The sequence below is a fragment of the Ascaphus truei genome, chromosome 21, assembly GCF_040206685.1.
Source record: "Ascaphus truei isolate aAscTru1 chromosome 21, aAscTru1.hap1, whole genome shotgun sequence".
NCBI lineage: Eukaryota > Metazoa > Chordata > Amphibia > Anura > Ascaphidae > Ascaphus > Ascaphus truei.
Genome location: NC_134503.1, coordinates 3,259,555 through 3,277,358, shown reverse-complemented (window position 1 = coordinate 3,277,358; position 17,804 = coordinate 3,259,555). Strand labels below are relative to the sequence as shown.

Here is a 17,804-nt window from a genome sequence, read left to right as displayed (position 1 = left end):
CAATTACAATGTTTCACAATTTAAATATAATTTTACGTTTACTTGAGATATGATTTGACGACCTGTGCAACATTAACCGAATTGAATATTGAAACAAATTTTAATTATTTTAAAAATGCTGCGAGCTTGCTTTGTCCACGCAGCGTCCGAATTTATGCGAGTGGGTAGCCCGTCCAGCCTCTCTCGTGACATTAGAGAGGAATTCTTCACTCTCTTCGTAACACGAAAACTTATTTCCGCAGAAGCAACAGAAAAAAAATTCTATGTTCTGCAGACAAATTTGGAAACAATTCAATTAGTTTCCAATATGTTCTGTAACAGTCGCTGGAGTTGGTTGGGAATTAAAGTTTGTTCTGTACATTTTCTTCATATACACAAGTTCATGGCATATTTCGTGTGACATTTCATTAACATATTTCTGCTGCAATTTTTGTGCTGGGGCCTCTGTCAGTTAAATCCTCAAAAGTCCAACCCTCCCTTCCCCTTTAACGGGTTGATCGGTGCTTATTTGCGCCAGGGTTATCTGTTCAATAGTAGAATAAATCTATTTAACACATAACCTTTTGGGGGCTCTATCTGCCTGTCACCATACAAACAAGTATGTAAGCGACAAAAAGACCACACGAAAAAGGGCAGACTGAACCACTTTTCCCTTCTGTATTCCGGTATAATCAGGTAGAGTAAGGCAACAACACGCAGGCATTACACTCAAATCACTTTCCTGCATTGTGGAAACACCTGCAGGACCTTCAGGGTGTTCATCAAACCCCGGCGCACACTTATGGGAAGCCGTGACGCTGCCACTCCTCTGCACTCCTTTTATGTCAGCTTTAATCTCTCGCTATACCCCTACTCGCACTCCATGTTCTGCCCAGGCCTGTCTCCTCTCTACCCCTCGCGTCCCTGCAGCTCTCTCATGCCTACGCCCCTTCTCACATGCTGCACGCTAAGTCTGGAACGCCCTCTCGCTGTCTGCCAAGCGCCTTCTCTCACTAACTTCAAAACCCATCTGAAAACTCACCTGTTCTACAAAGCCTCTGTATAATCCTGGATGACCCCTCCTCACTAAATTACAGTATGACACACCCAAACCAATGCACTCAATTTATGCCTTACGTGTCTGTTGGTCTCCCCCCCCCCCCCCCGCTGATTAGATTGTAAGCTCTTCAGGGCAGGGATGCCTCTTTCCCAATGTTATATTTATGAGAGACGTATGAGCACAGTCACGTGTCAGACTGGTCCCCGTAATCACCCAGCATGCTGTGCTTCCGGGGGATGGCATGCAGATGAGCATAAAGTGGATCACTTTTTGCTTCTAATCCCTTTAAGGTTACACCTGCTTTTCTACAGTGTTTACAGAATCAAGTCTGATTCAAACAAGTGCATGGCCAGCCAAATTATTCTCAGCCCGCGGTTACATAGTAACATAGAGGTTTAAAAGACATATGTTCATCAAGTTCACCCCAAGTTAAATTTAGGCGACTGATACTTATCCTGTATTTGTATTTACAGTATTTTCCTCCAGAGGAAGGCAAACAAAAATCCCCAGTGACACATTATCCAATGATATCTCATAAGGGGAACGATGAATTCCTTCCCAAATCCAAATATTGACAATCCGATTTCTCCCTGGATCAACATCCTCGCCATGTTTACTTATTATGTATATCCCTGTACACCTTTCCTTTCTAAAGAGATTTCCAGGTCACGGGGAGCGCAGGTAAATATATAAAATGATAGAAAAACACAGGATAGTGCAATGTGTCCGAGTCAGATTTTAGAGTGAGTCTGTATAACCACGGGGATATACGCACATATTCCCCATTCTTTTCAGCGTGTCCTAAATCAGTTGCAGTGATGTATGGTCGTGTAACCCCTTAGCAGTCATTGGGTGGACCGCTCCTGTCCATCGCGCTCGCCTCTTCGGAAGTGAGTCTCCGGATGATCAGCAGCTCCACATCGGCGTCCTTCCATCCCAGGTCTAAGAACTCAACGCGTTTCACCGGCTGGAGGCTTCATCAGGAGTTTCTTCTAGTCACTTTAGAAATATTTAAATAGGTCATTTAAAACCTAATTTCACCTTTATACATGAAGGATTTGCACCTGCACTTTATTGGGTGTGACTAGAAGAAACTCCTGATGAAGCCTCCAGCCGGTGAAACGCGTTGAGTTCTTAGACCTGGGATGGAAGGACGCGATGTGGAGCTGCTGATCATCCAGAGACTCAACACGGAAGTGCGGGAGCCAGAAGAGGCGAGCGCGATGGACAGGAGCGGTCCAGGAGCGGACAGGAGCACCATAGGTAGCTCTCGGTTTCCTTTCTAAAGAGATGCCCCCGATAATAATAATAGCATGTTCTTGTATAGCGCTGCTAGTTTTTTACGTAGCGCTTTACAGAGACATTTTGCAGGCACAGGTCCCTGCCCCGTGGAGCTTACAATCTATGTTTTTGGTGCCTGAGGCACAGGGAGATAGTGACTTGCCCAAGGTCACAAGGAGCAAACACTGGGAATAGAACCAGGTTCCCCTGCTTCACACTCAGCGCCAGTCAGTGTCTTTACTCACTGAGCCGCTGCTTCTCCCAGGTTCCCCTGCTTCACACTCAGTGCCAGTCAGTGTCTTTACTCACTGAGCCGCTCCCTCTCCCCGATTCTATTTGTATTATTATATTGTCTGTATTGCAATGTGAAAAGTGTACAGCACAGCGTACTTGGCTGGCACCATAAAAAATATACATAGAAAGGCTCCACTGTGTGATTTCGAGTGTCGGCAAACAACTGATCAAGCTTCTCCTTCCCAGCCAATCAATAGCTGCTGCTCAACAGATCTTCCATTGGTTCAGTATAACCCGCACCGAGAGGATTGGATTACCGGCTAATTGTAATATCAAACAAACACCACAACATATAACCCAGGGGTGGGCAACTCCAAACGGCAGGTTTTCAGGATATCCCTGCTTCAGCACAGGTGGCTCAATCAGTCCTTGCTCCAGCACAGGTGGCTCAATCAGTGGCTCAGATGCAGGGGTATCCTGAAAACGACCCGTTGGTAGCTCGAGGACTGGAGTTGGCCGCCCTTGATATCACCCATACATGCAAAGCAGATTTATGCTAGTAAATACCTGTTTCAAGTGATTGCTATTAATGTTACAGCCGTAATTGACAAAGCCACACCCTCTCTAAATAAGAGGCTAGCCTTGAACTCAGTGGTGATGCCAGGCTGCACATCTCCTAAGGCCAGGTCCCCGCTGGCTACTGCAGCGCCCGCTGTGGCCGACGCTGCAGGGACAAGAGCCGCCCCACAATGGGGCCGGGCCCGCGGCGAGGGGGGGCCCGCGGCGAGGGGGGGCCCGCCGTGCTGCGCCGACAAACTCCTGCTCTTAAGAAAATGGAGATCAGGAGTTGCGATGGAGCGCTAGGCCATGCCCCCCGGCGGTTCAGCCGAGGAGGGCGAACGTGCCGGGTGACGGCACGGCCGCACCCCCGCCATGCATTTCCCCCCCCCCGTCTTTCCCCCTGCAGCTCTCTGCAGACCGGGGAATTCGGCTGCAGGCACCGCCTGCCATGCAGGGGCGCATGCAGCGCAGGCAGCGGGGCCGCAGCCCAAGAAGACAGCAGACGCAGCAATAGTGTCGACCTCAAATGTCTCGTTCCAAAAGATGCTCCGACACATTTTGGGGCTGAACTTCCAAAATGTCATGAATGTGGCTACGGCAACATCCTGGGAGAGCAAGGCGCTCGCCGACGCGTTCCGTCATCGCACACGACTGGCGCCGACAGAATCATGTACAGCACGAAAGATGACATGGATGGTGGGATTATCATCTTTTCTCCTGTACGGTAAAATAAAAATGCTTTAGACAGTTGTGATGGTGAAAGAATTGCGCTGTATTCTCTGCGTCCCGCCAGACCGCGCAGCTCTACAACAACGCCGAATAAAGCGGCCTGGTAAACCAAGCCACGGGGGGATATGTTTAATGGAGTAGTCCAGGGGTTCTCAACTCCAGTCCTCAAAACCCCCCAAAAGGTCCGGTTTTAAGGATATCCCTGCTTCAGCACAGGTGGCTCAATCAGGGCCGTGGGGAGGGAGGAACAGAGGTCGGACACAACATTCGGGCCCCGGCGTTTTTCCCCTTGCAGTGGGCCGCTCTCTCCTGCTGCTGGGCCTGGCCTCTGGTGTAAACCCTGCACCAGAAGTTGGATCCAACTTCCGAATCGATGCAGTACCAGAGGCCTCGCCCCAAGGTAAGAGGTTGTGTTAGGAATGGGGGGATTATTGTGTTGGGATTAGAGGTGGGGGGGAGAAAGGGAGAGGGGTGCAGTTTTTACAATCTTTATCTAATATCTTTTGGTAATGGTTAGCTTTGCTCTTTATTTGCAAAGTAATAATAAAACATTCATTTTTAAGACAGATAAAACATAACTCTCTGATCTACTTGAATGAAGCGTTCCAGAATTAAAACATTTATTTTTTCACAATACACAAAAACGTAAAGCAGCTACTTTAGGGCGACTGATTTGTTCTAATGAAGCCAGTTATACTTGGTGATTGGAGCTTTAACAATAGAAACAGAAAAGTATTTTCATATTGGTTGTATAGAACCCAACCCTCTCTAATAGCGCGTCTGAGATCAGATGCATTGTAAGGAACCCCAACCCTCTCTAATAGCGCGTCTGAGATCAGATGCATTGTAAGGAACCCCAACCCTCTCTAATAGCGCGTCTGCGATCAGATGCATTGTAAGGAACCCCAACCCTCTCTAATAGCGCGTCTGAGATCAGATGCATTGTAAGGAACCCCAACCCTCTGTAATAGCGCGTCTGAGATCAGATGCATTGTAAGGAACCCCGACCCTCTCTAATAGCGCGTCTGAGATCAGATGCATTGTAAGGAACCCCAACCCTCTCTAATAGCGCGTCTGCGATCAGATGCATTGTAAGGAACCCCAACCCTCTCTAATAGCGCGTCTGAGATCAGATGCATTGTAAGGAACCCCAACCCTCTCTAATAGCACGTCTGAGATCAGATGCATTGTAAGGAACCCCGACCCTCTCTAATAGCGCGTCTGAGATCAGATGCATTGTAAGGAACCCCAACCCTCTCTAATAGCGCGTCTGAGATCAGATGCATTGTAAGGAACCCCAACCCTCTCTAATAGCGCGTCTGCGATCAGATGCATTGTAAGGAACCCCAACCCTCTCTAATAGCGCGTCTGAGATCAGATGCATTGTAAGGAACCCCAACCCTCTCTAATAGCGCGTCTGAGATCAGATGCATTGTAAATTCATCTGTATTTGGTACAATTTTTAAATGACCTGAAAATCACAGGTAACCCTTTAGGGATGCCCGGGGAACCCAGGGACTCCTGGGTTGAAAATGACTGATGCAGACCATTGGCTAAAATAATAAATGGGTCTGCAGAGGTTAGAGGTCTGTTACAGGCCCGGATGGCATTGTAAGGGTTAAGTTATATGCTCTTCTGCATAATGTCTTTGGCGGGGGAAGCGGAGCAAAACTTTGTTCTTTCTGTAAGTGCGCTGAAGCAGTAAATGGCTTTCTCGGTTCTACTTTAAAAATAGCCTCTGCTGCTCGTTTTCTAGATTCAAATGCAAAAATACCGCAGTCAGAGCGGGGCTTTGCACGAGTATTACACTCAACATTGTGTCACGTGTCACAACTCCAATACTGCCACACAGGGTATTATATCCGGGAGAACGGTGCATGGGGCTGTTTTATTGAAGCAGCGGTCCCTACCGTGTGACCCACCAGCTAATATAGGGCTATAAAGTTTTTTTGAAGGGCGTATTGTAAGCTCTTCGGGGCAGGTATTTCCTTTCCTATTGTCTGATTTTGCTGCACTTATTGTATCATTTTAATTCCCTGTACTGTATTCTTTGTGAAGCGCCGAGTACACTTTTGGCGCTATATAAATAAAGACATACAATACAAAATAACCAACAGGTTTCAGTGTCTCGCAGGACTTCACCCCAGGAAGCTTTGCAAACCTCTCACACGGACATGTTAGTGGGGTCTCCAGCGCTCCCCTTCCTCCTCTGATCCTCGCTGATGCATTAATACCTGTGAACTGCAAAGAGGAGACTGAAGCATGCTCAACTCAGGAGGACATGCGCAGTGTGGTCTGCTCAACCGAGCAGCATCACACACAGGTCTTTCCTGCCAGTCCAGATCTGTGGTCACACACTGGTCCTGGCTTCCTCTGTAGGCCAGACCAGGGGGGCTCAACTCCAGTCCTCAAGCCTCTCCCCCCCCCCCAGCAGGTCTTCAGGATATCCCAGCTTCAGCACAGTAGGCTCAATCAGTCTTCGATTGAGCTGAAGCAGGCACGGATTGAGCCACCTGTGCTGAAGCTCGGATATCCTCAAAAGCTGACCAGTTGGGGGGGCTTGAGGACTGGGGTTGAGACCACCTGGGTCTGCGGACAGCAGCCCCCGTCAGAGAAATTCTCATACAACAGAGCTGGACCTCCATCAGTCCTGTATATAATCCAAGGCTCTGCGACTACCCTTTAACCTTTGTGGGAATCAGACTATTGCCATGAAGCAATGTGGGTCAGCAAAGGTATTGTCCCCAGCACTCTGAGAATAAACTAAAAAAACACTGGAATTTGCCAAAAAAATAGATTATATTGTAATAGAAATGTACAATAAAGGAGATATATACATAAATACAGTGTTCGACAAACCTATACATTTGCACGCCCCGGGCGAGTGGATTTAACATCGTGGCGAGCTCCTACTGGCCCAAGCAGCACACGTGTGGTACTAGGTGGCGTGTAGATTTTTTGGTGATTTGTCAACCACTGTGTGTGTATATATATATATATATATATATATATATATATATATATACACACATATATATATATACACACACACATATATATATATATATATATATACACACATATATATATATATATATATATATATACACACATATATATATATATATATACACACATATATATATATATATATATATACACACATATATACACACACAACACAAACAATGAAGTAGCGCTGCAACTGTGCCCTAATTAGGTGCGATGGTGATAGGTAATGCAGGTGATGCATATTGAATAAAAGAGAAAAACACAAAAGCGCACCAAGATTGAGATATAATGTGTATTACAGACAGATAAAATTAGTAGTATACACTTACATGAATAAAAACTTTAATGGTCCTGATCACGATCGTAACTTACGTGATCAGGACCATTAAAGTTTTTATTCATGTAAGTGTATACTACTAATTTTATCTGTCTGTAATACACATTATATCTCAATCTTGGTGCGCTTTTGTGTTTTTCTCTTTTTTTCTTGGGACTTGGTATCGCTGTCGGCATTTTCTGCTGGGATCCACATTGGAGGTGGGGGAAGACACCTTCAACATCAAGAGCTGCAAAAGATTAGAGAGGAACCACCATTCCAGTTTTTTAAAGAGCAAGAGCGCGGACTGGACATTTTTTCGATGCATATTGAAAAGGTATTATATTGGTACAAAAATCAATAAAGTGAGCAGATTTGGAGTTTATGTAACAGCCCACTGATATTATAAATCTATATAACCTATAACTTGTCACACATAATTGCAATGTAATTGAATTGAAAATATTGTTCAAACCAAACGATGAACTGGTATGTACAAAGTCCAATAGAAAAAGCAATGTTGAATCTGACCAGGAGCAGGGTGCAGCTTCAATAATGGTGTTGCCACACCGGTGATACCTAACAAAGAAAAGAAAGAAAAAGAAGCGCAAGCTCCATAGTGTGATACCGTAGAGATAATCTCTACAATATCACGCTATGGAGCTTGCATTTCTTTTCTTTGTCACGTGCACACACACACACACACTCCCTGGGTCAGTGTCAATATCCTATGTAAACACAAGCCAAGAAATGGCAAAAATGGGAAGGAGGTAAGTGAAAACACAAGGGGAATTGGGTACAAACAATAAACTGCCTAACGGCAAAAAAAGGGAGTAAGTGTGGTGGAGCAAGAGGGGCAACGTTTCGGGGCTGACTACCCCTTCCTCAGGCCCGTTCCCACAGAAACTTAAACAAGGAACTTGTGGTACTTCCCTTCATGCCATACCACAAAATATCTCCCTCCCGACTGAATAGAATATTGAACACAAGAAAAATAAGGGGAAAAAAATCGTGTTCGCATAGACAGGGAAATCTAGAGAGGAACACATATTGAAAATGAATGTGTCCTCTTAAGTTTAAACAGCTGCTGCCAGTAATCTAATTGATACCTTACAGACATTAATGGGAGAAATCGTGGTATGATAATATCATGTACACATGTACAGGTGAGTCACTAGAAAATCCAATACTCCTGTACACCTTGTGAACCTAGGGTCAATCACAATTCCTAAACAGAAAGCCAGCAGTGTAACAAACACCAAGAACGGCAATAACAGGATTGCAGAGAAATAGTATCGCCATTCATACGTGTCACCAGTCTCCGACACCAGCCCCAAAACGTTGCCCCTCTTTTGCTCCACCACACTTACTCCCTTTTTGTGCCGTTAGGCAGTTTATTGTTTGTACCCAATTCCCCTTACCTTCCTCCCCTTCCATTTTTGCCATTTCTTGGCTTGCGTTTACATAGATTTTCCCTAGGTCACTGTCAATATCGTATATGTGTGTGCGCACACACGCACACCTCTCCTTTGTTGTACATTTCTATTACAATACAATCTATTTTTTTGCATACTCCTGTGTTTTTTTCAGTTTATTCTCGCGTGCTGGGGGCATTACCTTTGTTGCCTTATAGATTTGGGAGGGTTGAAGGTCCACCCTAATGTTCCCGTGCACCAGCCATGATATAACTCTATATTCTACTTAGGAGTGCGGTCTGGGTCTGTAACACCGTACTTTTTGTATTGTGGGTCAGCAGTTTCACAAAGAGAAATGGACTGAAGATCCGGACCATCTTCCCATTTTTTTCTAGGTTCCTAGTGCTATATGTGACACACACAGCAGCAAAGTGTCAGTCACATACAAGCTCCTATGCCACGTCTCCCAAAGTGTCAGTCACATACAAGCTCCTATGCCACGCCTCCCAAAGTGTCAGTCACATACAAGCTCCTATGCCACGCCTCCCAAAGTGTCAGTCACATACAAGCTCCTATGCAACGCCTCCCAAAGTGTCAGTCACATACAAGCTCCTATGCCACGCCTCCCAAAGTGTCAGTCACATACAAGCTCCTATGCCACGCCTCCCAAAGTGTCAGTCACATACAAGCTCCTATGCCACGCCTCCCAAAGTGTCAGTCACATACAAGCTCCTATGCCACGCCTCCCAAAGTGTCAGTCACATACAAGCTCCTATGCCACGCCTCCCAAAGTGTCAGTCACATACAAGCTCCTATGCCACGCCTCCCAAAGTGTCAGTCACATACAAGCTCCTATGCCACGCCTCCCAAAGTGTCAGTCACATACAAGCTCCTATGCCACGCCTCCCAAAGTGTCAGTCACATACAAGCTCCTATGTCACGCCTCCCAAAGTGAACGCTCCAAAAAGGACAAAGGGGAAGTTAATAGCAGTTAATGTGGGATAGTAGTGGGAAACTGTACCAGTGTTAGGCTTGTTTTATAGTCCTCGCTGCTGCGCGGGCGCCCGGCGTTGTACGCGCGTTTCGTTAGGGTGCAGCGACGCACGCGGTTAGGGGTCATGACTCTGACATCACAGCGTTAGGCCGCGCTGTGATTGGTTCGCGGCGTGGCAGCAGCGCTAAAATAACATTTGATTGTATTTTCCTTGGTCTGTCGCGCCACCGCTCACGGCCATGCGCGCGTCCCTAGTATGGAAACGTCTGGCTAACACAGCCAATTATAATTGACGCGTGCGCACACTATATTGCACGCCTTACGTGAATCCCAGAGTAAATCTCCATGCGAGGCCCCGCAGGAACAATGCAGTTCTAGTCTCCTGCGGCCACAGTCTCTTGTCCATATTCTCAGGGCTTCCATGCCTACATTTATTTGCACTTCCTTTATTATTCTGTAACGCATAGAGCCGCACGGTGCAATAATAGAACAACACGGGCACACGTAGCTGTAATCTTTTCACGTGTTGGGAGAGCCCGACCCAAAAATTGATTTGCAAACTCCTGCAGCCCGGGAGAGGTTAAACTTTCCCAATCCTGCGAGTGAGAAGGTAATGATGCACTCTTATCCACCGCTCCTTTCAAAATCCCTGGTTTTATTTAATGACCCCACGCGGCCCATCAGACTGTTTGAACACACCCTCCATGTGTACCTTCCCAAGAGTGCAGGGTGGGGGGAGGGACACCTTTTGCATGGCCTGAGCTGCTCACCGGAGTGCAGGGCGATCACGTCCAATACAGGCTGGATGGCCCAGCAGCAAAAACAAGACCCTTTTAGAAATGCGAAGCCTCCATCCTCATCCCCGACGCAGCATTAAATAAATAAGAAATAAAAAAAACCACACGACACAGCCGAGTACACACCAGTAACAGACTTTTTTTTCCATTTCTGAGGCATTAAATATACACAATATATACATCTGGATTTAATAGGACTTCGGTTCCCCCCCATCCCTCCCCCAATCACACCCCACACAAAAATAAACCAGCCCCGAACTAGGCGTAAAAACAGACCAAAATAATAACCAAATAAAATGAAGGACAAGATACCTGTCCCACAGAGAATAGTCCCTTCCTCCCTCCCTCCCCCCCTCGCAGCACAGGCTGAATAACCATTCCATAGGAAATATTTATTATATATATATATTCTATACACACATCCAGGTCTGTACAGCAGTGCTGTGCTTGCAAGCAGCACAGCACGAGCATGCTAGGAGCATACAGAAGGGGGCAGAAGCGGCTCATGTGGATGGAGTGTAATTGCACCTTGTCTGGGTAAGACCGGACATATACGTTATAACAATAGTAGAGGCTTGTGATCCAGCTCCACATTCAAGCCGATGCAGCCGGTTCAGGTTTTGAAATCCCTGTAGAAAAGCCTAAGACCGGTTTATCCACATTACGCCAGGTCAGGGGTTTTACGTTGGTGCAAGTAAAGGCCGGGGGCGCCGAGAATACTTATACGGAGCTCGGGAGGAGTGGCCGGACTGGCCAATTAGCTGACCCCATCGCACTGCTTTGACTAGTGATGGGACGCAAGAGGTTACTGTGATAAGGAAGAGATACCGTCATTTACACGCCAGTAAACGTGTTACTTTTAGCTTCCTGCCATTTCAGAGCCTGCGCTTAACCTCTAACCTGCTGCAGAGAAGCTAGCAACATGCTACTGGGATCAAGCAGACTAGCAGAGCCAAGCGAGGAAGTAAGGAGCCTGTAACCTGTTCAGGGACGGATTTTTTCCCCTCCTATGTGGACTCAGCTTGAACTCGGTTGTAAAGGGGACATTTTAGGACCCGGACTGCCTGGAAATGCTCGTATTACCTGGATCCAGGTGACCATCTGATTGCATTGTGTGTCCGTGTGACCCTAATCTAGGGCATGATGCTTTCTCCTTTGGGCACCACTGGAAAAAAAACTAACAAAAGTCTTCGGGAAGGGCTGATAATTTCTAATATTTTGGTTTCCACGTGTGAGGCAGAAGGGCTGCCTTGTACGGGGGAATATACACTTATATATAATTAATATAGATCTTTCTCTCTGTATATATATATATTTATATAACGCTCTGTATATAGTTCTGTAAAGAAAGCAGCATATGCTATGTTTGTGCTGGGAGGAAGCAGGGTTCCCAGACCCATTTTGGACAGCCCCTTTGCACTGTACGTGTATTTACTACTAATGCAGGGGGAAGTCCATGCCTTCACCAAGTGGTTTGTGAGCCGGCACCTCACATGTTTAAGGGAAACCCAGGTCATTTCGATTCAGTGATAGTCCATTTGCAACATAAAATACATTGACTCCCATGTGAAGCAATTCATTGTTGGAGCCTCCAGCAGAAGGGTGAAAGAACAGATCTCACAATGTCCCTGACCAGTCCTTCAAGTCGGCCTTGGGCAGTCCTGGGTAGATGCTACAGGGCTCATGCTTGCCCCTTCTGTACCAGAGCCAACTGTCCTTCACGCTCACATGCCACTATAGCAGCAAAGTGGGGCTTGACCCACCTCTTCGAGATAACTCCCCCCTGAACACACAAGCATACTCTCTACACACATACCCACGCACATTGCACATTGCGGTGATAAGGTACATGAACCCATTCACAAAATATTAAAACAAAATCACCTTACAACAGCAGCCCCTCCCAACACTTAACCTTTCACTACAGTCAAACTGTCCATCCCCTCCCGCACCCTCCCCCGTGTGTGCAGGGAGCCTGACGCCATATAGAGCAGGGTTCTCAACTCCGGCCCTCATGACCCACCCAACAGATCTTGTTTTAAGTATATCCTGTGCTTCAGCACAGGTGGCTCAATCAGTGGCTCAGTCAAAGACTGAGCCACCTGTGCTGAAGCAGGGATATCCTGAGAACCTGACCTGTTGGGGGTGTCTTGAGTACTTTAGTTGAGCGCCCCTGGTATAAAGCATCCCCCCCCCGCACCCATACCTCTGAGAGAATTCCCAAGGTGTGTCATGGACAGCAGTAGGGAAGGGCAGTGCTGATGTTGGGGATGGGGACAGCACGTGACTGGTCTTCAGCTGTCAGAGAAAGTGTCCCAGCGATTCCATCACCGGTTGCAGCTCTGTCCCGTGAAAGTGCGTACATGCAGACAGGGAAATAACTGCAGTAATCCTTTCCCCCTTCACAGCTTGTCTCTCTGTACGTTTGCCCCCCCTTCCCCCCCCCAGTCACCGCCTGCCCGTGTGTGTATACAGGGGGGTCCGCCTGCCCCTCACACCACTGTGCTGATTCTGTTGATCGGTTTTTGTTTGGGGTTCCCGGGGGCCGTGTTCGTCCCCATGGGATGATGGGAAGCATGCTGTGGCAGTGGGGATGTGGGCGGGAGGGGCGAGTGAGGTGTGAGAGGGGTGTGTGGTGTATGTGGTGTGTGGGGAGTGTGGGGGGTGTGGGGAGATGGAGGGGGCAGTGGTGGATAGGACGGGTGTGGGGGGATGGGTGAGATGGGCGAGACGGGGGACTGGTTGTGCTGCATGGGATGCTGCTGAGTATATTGGGACTGTGGCAGGCGTTGCTGCTGCTGCTGGGAAGACATGGCAGAAGGGTGATGGCTGAACACAAAGTGCTTCGGGGGCTGCTTCTGCATGGAGTGCTGGGGCTGGTGCATGTGTTGTGGGTAGGTGTGATTCATGGCGTGCTGGGGCACTGCGCCGTACATGGGTAGGGGGGACTGGGGCTGGTTAGAGGGGTGCCTGCCGTGCAGGGTATACTGTGGGTGAGGAGAGGTCGGGGGCATCGGCTGCCCTCCCCCAGGTGGTCTCTTCTGCTGGCCGGGACGCTGTAATGTGAACTGGGCGGAGGAGGGCTGTACGTGGTAGCGGTGAGAGGGTGGAAGGGGAGGCGGATGCTGCTGCTGGGGAGGGGCAGAAGTTGGGGGCTGGGAATGGTAAGGTGGGGGAGCTTGAACCAACACCCCCTGGCTGTGGCAATATTGGGCGTGCAGTGCCTGGATTTTGGACTGTCCGTCGGACATTCCCGGCGGGGTGTGCGGGTGAGGGGGCAGGGAGATGGGGGGCAAGTTCTGGAAGGGGCCTTTCCCTCGTTTGCTGCCGAACAGAGAGCCCAGGAAGGAGGAAGAGTTGGACACTGGTCGGGGGGCCTTGTACTCCTCAGGAGGGGGAGGCGGCGGTGCTGGAAGCCTTTGGTGGAGGCGTGGGCTGCTAATGATAGATCCCTGGGAAGAAAGAGAGAGAGAGAGATGTAAGTGCCCTCTCCAATAGTCTCAACAGATTCTCAAAACGAGTGTGTTTAGATGTGAGCCAAACCTGCCCTCCCCCGACCAAACGAAAGGCCGACGTTGGCATAACATTAAGGAGATAAAGGGCACGGTGGAACTATCCCCCAAACACAGATAGCGATACGAGAAACACACACAATCCCAACCACTTACTTCAATGGTGCTGTCCAATGATCCAGCGCTGTTACGTCGCCCCCTCTTACCTAAGCACCAAGTTAGTAACAAGCAAGCGTTAAAGGGCAGGAGAAGGAAGAAAAGGGGGTAACAAAAGGGAGGGAGGGACGGGGTTAAGGAGAAAGATTTGCAAACACGAAGATAAAGAGATGCACACAAATGGGTGTGAACAAGGTAGGAGTTAGAGACAAGTGTGGGCAAGGAAGATATAAGGAGGAGGGGTGTAGAGGCAGGGATATGGAGGATGTGATGGGAGAGAGGTGCAGAGATATGGAGGATATGATGGGAGAGAGGTGCAGGGATATGGAGGATGTGATGGGAGAGAGGTGCAGGGATATGGAGGATGTGATGGGCGAGAGGTGCAGGGATATGGGGGATGTGGTGGGAGAGAGGTGCAGAGAGAAAGGAATGAGATATGAAAAATAGTGCAAGTAGCCGCCCAAATATACAGCATAGCTCTGCATCCCAGCGTACCTGTGAAGGTCGCGACCTGCTAACCCGCTGCCCGAAGAGACGTTATGTCCCAGGCACCTGCATAGCATGCCCACATAATGCCTGCTACCTGCCAATGTGACCTGCCCGTTATACAGCTGCATCTCCAACATGATTTAGCTGCATCACTTCTGTGAAGACTCAACTGTGAGGCTGTCAGCAAAGTGTGTGTGTGTGGGGGGGGGGGGGGGGGGGTTAACCCCGAATAAACCACACTGCAGACACAAACATGGTCAGGGGTGCTGTACAAATATTATAGACTAAGCCAGGGGTTCTCAACTCCAGTCCTCAACAGGTCAGGTGTTCAGGATATTCCAGATTCAGCACAAATCAGTCCCAGTTTCAGCACAGCTGGCTCAATCCATCCCAGCTTCAGCACAGGTGGCTCAATCAGAGGCTCAGACTTCGACTGAGCCTCCGATTAATCCACCTGTGCTGAAGCTGGGATATCCTTAAAACCTGACCTGTTAGGGGGACTGGAGTTGAGAAGCCGTGCTGTAAGCGGTTAGAGTCGGAAAGAACTGTACCTGTAAAATATTATTCACATTATGAACAGTCTCTGTGCAAGAAATAGCAGAGGGATTAATGCATCTACAGCCACGGGGCGGCAGGCGGCGCGCAGCCACGGGGCGGCAGGCGTCGCGCAGCCACGGGGCGGCAGGCGTCGCGCAGCCACGGGGCGGCAGGCGTCGCGCAGCCACGGGGCGGCAGGCGGCGCGCAGCCACGGGGCGGCAGGCGGCGCGCAACCACGGGGAGGCAGGCGGCGCGCAGCCACGGGGCGGCAGGCGGCGCGCAGCCACGGGGCGGCAGGCGGTGCGCCGCCACGGGGCGGCAGGCAGTGCGCAGCCAGCAGCTGCTTAGCTTGCAAAATGCCAACATGCCTCGGTAAAACCCTAAATAACAGGACTGTGCTCCTGCCCCAACTAGGGGGATTAACTAGCAGCCTTTGCAAAGTGTTACTGACCCTTCTGGCAGTCATGGGGTTAAGACGGGACTCCTCTCCGGACTGACCGCCTGTGCCTGGATCGCTCTACGGGCCCTGTGTACTATTTAGTAACCTTGAGAACATGCTCTGTTCCTCAGTGAGCAAAACCAGATTGCAAGCTCTTCAGAACAGCACTATTAGGCCTGTGCGGACATTGCTAGACATTGGGCTCCTCTCATAACAGCGTCTGTAATAAGGCAGCCGCATTAGTTCCTAGAGAAAGTAGCTGCGTGTAGTTTTATTGTCTCTGCGCTGAAGCGGATGGCACGGGTATGGAACGGGTATGTTTATGATGGAGTGGCTAGCAGGGGGTGTGAAGGACACTCACCGGCATCGGAAAGGTCTCGCAGGGAGCTGCTCAGAGCGCTTCTCTTCAGTCCCTCCCCCAGCGCGTACGAGTCATCCAGGCTGGGCCGCCCCAGGGTCCCGTTCACGGCTTCCTTCATTCCCGGCCCAGGGGAGGTGTTGGGGCGCATTACCCCCTTCTGCTTCTCCAGTTCCGCTGTGAGGGGAGGAAGAGGCGTAAAACAGGAGGAAGGGGCAAGCAAAAGGCTCCCAACAGGTAACCCAACAGCTGGAGAAGACAGGACAGGGAGAGCGGGCAGGTGCTCGGACTCACACTCCACGCGGTATTTCTCCATCTCCTGCACCTCGGCGATGGATTCCCGCAGGTCGCTGGTAAAGCGCAGTCGGTCCTGCAGGCTGGGAGCGTTGAAGATTATCAGCACTTTCCTCTCTCCCCCGGGGGCGGCTGAGAGCAGTTTGATGCCGTGCTGGTAATCTGTAACCAGGGCAGAGAGTGAGAGAACCACCTATATACCATGGCCAACTCCAGTCCTCAAGGGCCACCAACAGGTCAGGATTTCAGGATATCCCTGCTTCAGCATGGAAGCCTCAGCCATGGATTGAGCCACCTATGCTGAAGCAGGGATATCCTGAAAACCTGACCTGTTGGTGGCCCTTGAGAACTGGAGTTGGCCACGCCTGACCCATACATACAGTGCAGGGAGGGAGCGTTTGTAACAGATAAGACAGCTGTACCTGGTGAAACTAAGCAGGGAGGAGAGGGGAAGAGATGGATGCAGGACAGTGTGTATGCCAGGTGTGTGTGGCGAGAAGCAAACTAAGCACATCTTCGCATCTCCTAATAACAAAATCAGCCCGTTTAATTTTTAGAAACAAGTATTTTTGTGTAATTACGTGCATTAAAAAAAAAATGATTTGTTTAAATGTAAAGGAGAATAAAGAGTCATTAAGCCCCTCCCGTGGTGGAATTGGTTTACATTGTGTCCCATGCTGTTTTTGGTGGGGTTCCTACGATCCAGCGCTGTACGAGCGTGCGTGTGCATGGTTATAGGAGGCTGGGCAAGCGTGCAAGATCTGTGCGTGTTGGGGCGAGCGGAGCTTCGGTCACATTGCTTGCTGGGAGCGCGTGTGTTCATGCAGTTACAGGAGCGTGCGCCACTCACAGGAGTTCTGGAAGAGCTGCATCTGCATGTCCACCAAGGGAAAGGATTGCCGGAAGCTGTATGTCACCAGGATTTTCTTCTTCTGGAAAATCTTTGTCACCTGCAGATGGCGAGGGAGATGTCACAGGACACTCGGCTCCCGCATCTAGCCCCTCCTCTCCCCCTCCCACACCCAGTCCCTCCTCTCCCCCTCCCACACCCAGAACCTCCTCTCCCCCATCCCACACCCAGCCCCTCCTCTCCCACACCCTCCTCTCCCCCTCCCACACCCAGCCCCTCCTCTCCCCCTCCCACACCCAGACCCTCCTCTCCCCCTCCCAAACCCAGACCCTCCTCTCCCCCTCCCACACCCAGCCCCTCCTCTACCACATCCCACATCCAGCCCCTCCTCTCCCACATCCCACACCCAGCCCCTCCTCTCCCACATCCCACACCCAGCCCCTCCTCTCCCACATCCCACACCCAGCCCCTCCTCTCCCACTTCCACACCCAGCCCCTCTCCCACTCCCACACCCAGCCCCTCCTCTCCCACACCCAGCCCCTCCTCTCCCACTCCCACACCCAGCCCCTCCTCTCCCACATCCCACACCCTCCTCTCCCACTCCCACACCCAGCCCCTCCTCTCCCACTCCCACACCCAGCCCCTTCTCTCCCACTCCCAGCCCCTCCTCTCCCACACCCACACCTTCCTCTCCCCCTCCCACACCCAGTCCCTCCTCTCCCACATCCCACACCCAGCCCCTCCTCTCCCCTCCCACACCCTCCTCTCCCCCACCCAGTCCCTCCTCTC

General features: G+C 49.9%; 2 protein-coding genes across 15 annotated transcripts in view; one reads left to right on the top strand and one right to left on the bottom strand.

Annotated features, from left to right (window-relative positions):
- RIBC1 (RIB43A domain with coiled-coils 1) overlaps positions 1 to 17,804 on the top strand; it is a 538,781-nt gene that overhangs the window by 415,166 nt on the left and 105,811 nt on the right. The window lies entirely within an intron of this gene.
- Positions 10,498 to 17,804, bottom strand: part of IQSEC2 (IQ motif and Sec7 domain ArfGEF 2) — a 73,476-nt gene continuing 66,169 nt past the window's right edge. For 13 of the 14 annotated variants that reach the window (XM_075578470.1, XM_075578472.1, XM_075578474.1 and 10 more), the window contains 5 exons: positions 17,015 to 17,114; positions 16,165 to 16,326; positions 15,874 to 16,047; positions 14,047 to 14,096; positions 10,498 to 13,830 (listed from right to left, as the gene is read on the bottom strand). In XM_075578470.1, the coding sequence (XP_075434585.1) occupies positions 12,871 to 13,830; positions 14,047 to 14,096; positions 15,874 to 16,047; positions 16,165 to 16,326; positions 17,015 to 17,114 (1,446 nt within the window). In that variant the 3' untranslated portion in view covers positions 10,498 to 12,870. The remainder of the gene's footprint in view (positions 13,831 to 14,046; positions 14,097 to 15,873; positions 16,048 to 16,164; positions 16,327 to 17,014; positions 17,115 to 17,804) is intronic. The other variant, XM_075578484.1, reaches the window with a different exon arrangement.